This window comes from Austrofundulus limnaeus, unplaced genomic scaffold (genome assembly GCF_001266775.1).
Source record: "Austrofundulus limnaeus strain Quisiro unplaced genomic scaffold, Austrofundulus_limnaeus-1.0 Scaffold0, whole genome shotgun sequence".
In the NCBI taxonomy this organism is placed as follows: Eukaryota; Metazoa; Chordata; class Actinopteri; order Cyprinodontiformes; family Rivulidae; genus Austrofundulus; species Austrofundulus limnaeus.
The window spans coordinates 2,057,115-2,058,886 of record NW_013952402.1 but is presented as its reverse complement, the minus strand read 5'-3'; the positions used below and the strand labels follow the sequence as shown (position 1 = coordinate 2,058,886).

At 42.3% G+C, this 1,772-nt stretch overlaps 1 protein-coding gene across 2 annotated transcripts in view; it reads left to right on the top strand.

Moving 5' to 3' along the window:
- The window catches only part of tarbp1 (TAR (HIV-1) RNA binding protein 1), a 20,710-nt gene that overhangs the window by 2,871 nt on the left and 16,067 nt on the right, over positions 1–1,772 (top strand). For both annotated transcript variants that reach the window (XM_014009928.1, XM_014009863.1), the window contains exons 2-5: positions 204–301; positions 392–461; positions 583–737; positions 821–873. In XM_014009928.1, the coding sequence (XP_013865382.1) occupies positions 204–301; positions 392–461; positions 583–737; positions 821–873 (376 nt within the window). The remainder of the gene's footprint in view (positions 1–203; positions 302–391; positions 462–582; positions 738–820; positions 874–1,772) is intronic.

Here is a 1,772-nt window from a genome sequence, read left to right as displayed (position 1 = left end):
ATTTACAAACATGACCTGGCATGCACTGAGTGCATTGCAATATACAAACCCACATATTCAGCCAGAGTAAATTGTGTGATTGTAAATTTTAATCGCGATTAAAATTTTTAATCTATGCCCACGCAGCACTAAAATTAATCAGAGTTAACGCGATTAATTTCACAACCCTAGTCTTTTCACAACCGTTTGTGTCGCTGCTGCAGAGGAGGTGTTGTTCAGATGGGCCCCTGACCACAGCAGYCTGCTGACAGAGTTCTGGGAGGATTATGTTTTGGTGATGGAAACTCTGGAGGAAAACCAGGTGGGGATTAAAGAAAATGTTGCTTTTTATGCCTGAGTTTCATTGAGCTTTTCTGAAATAACCTGTTGCATTTGTCTTGTTTCTCTGCAGGTTCACGTTGTCCGGCCAGTTTTAAACAGAATCGACACACTGATCCAAACAGCAGCGAATGTCAGTCAAGGTAAAACAACAATGTTTAAATAAATAAAGATTGATCAAAACTTTTTATTTTCTTGTAAAACTTTTTTTTAAAACATTAGCCTTTTGGAAGTGTCAGTGTTGTGGGTGCGTGTGTGTTTCAGCATCGGGCCGGGGCCTCCTCCACCCYTCCTGGCTGCTGTGTGTGCATCAGCGGATGTTCCACAGTGAGAATAAATCCTTAATGAGAGAAGGAGTGTGCCACCTGCTCGAGCTGCAGGTCCTCCAGCAGCCGCACTTTGCTTCGGCTTTTTCCCAGGTGCAAAATCTSTTTATCGGGATTTCAGTTAAAATTAAAGCCAGTTATTTTCAGTTTAAACAACTTTTTCCTTTACGTTGCAGCTTGTTGTCGGTCCTTTTATGGACGCGCTTTCTGAGATGTCGCTCTTCTGCAGGTGAGGAATTCAAACCATCRGTCTGTCAATCATCTTTACCTGCTTTTTTGACGCAAGGTCCCTGGAGATAGGCAGGGTACACCCTGCGACACAGAGACAAATATTCGGTATCACGGACACATGGGGACGGTACGAACATTATGGAGGCCCTCAAAAGACCAGTTTTAATAAACTTCAACGTTTCGTTTAGTCTTCGACTAAAACACGAAATGTTACATTTGTTAGCTGAGCAAAGCTAACAGCAATAACTTTGCTCTACCTGGTATTTCCGGCATAGAAACAGTGTTTTAACATGTCCTCCTATAAACACTGAAAAATATTATGTGTCTGGCAGTCTAAATGTGAAAAAAAATAACAGAGATACTTTTATAAGTAAAAATAAGTTTTACTCACCATTGAGTTGCGTTAAGTAGCTACCATCTTCTAATCTGAACTCGTCCCACTTACCGACAGAGAATTCCCACTGAAGGGGCCGTCCAGTTTAAATTTATGACTTGTAAGTAGYAAATTCCCACTTCCCAGTACAACTGGGCTGTAGKAAAAATGCAGCTAACTGTAGATTTTACACAGCAGTATACAATTTTGTTGACTTCTGGCTACTTTTGAATCCTGTGCAGCTCCATCTAGTGGTGGGATGCTGTCATTTTGCATGTAAATGAATCAACAAGCACTATGGGAGATGTGGTTTTATAGTCAACACTGGCTTTAAAGGCACAGTGTGTAGGATTTGTTGTTTTCAGCGACATCTAGTGGTTGAGTGGTTGAATCATCCTCCCTGGTCCTCCCCCCACCCCCCACCCCCGCTTCCAAACGCAAAGGAGCTGCTACGGTGTCTCTCAACCTTTGATAATTCCAACCACGATGTCTACCAGCAGCTTCAGGGCTAGTGATGTTTCAAG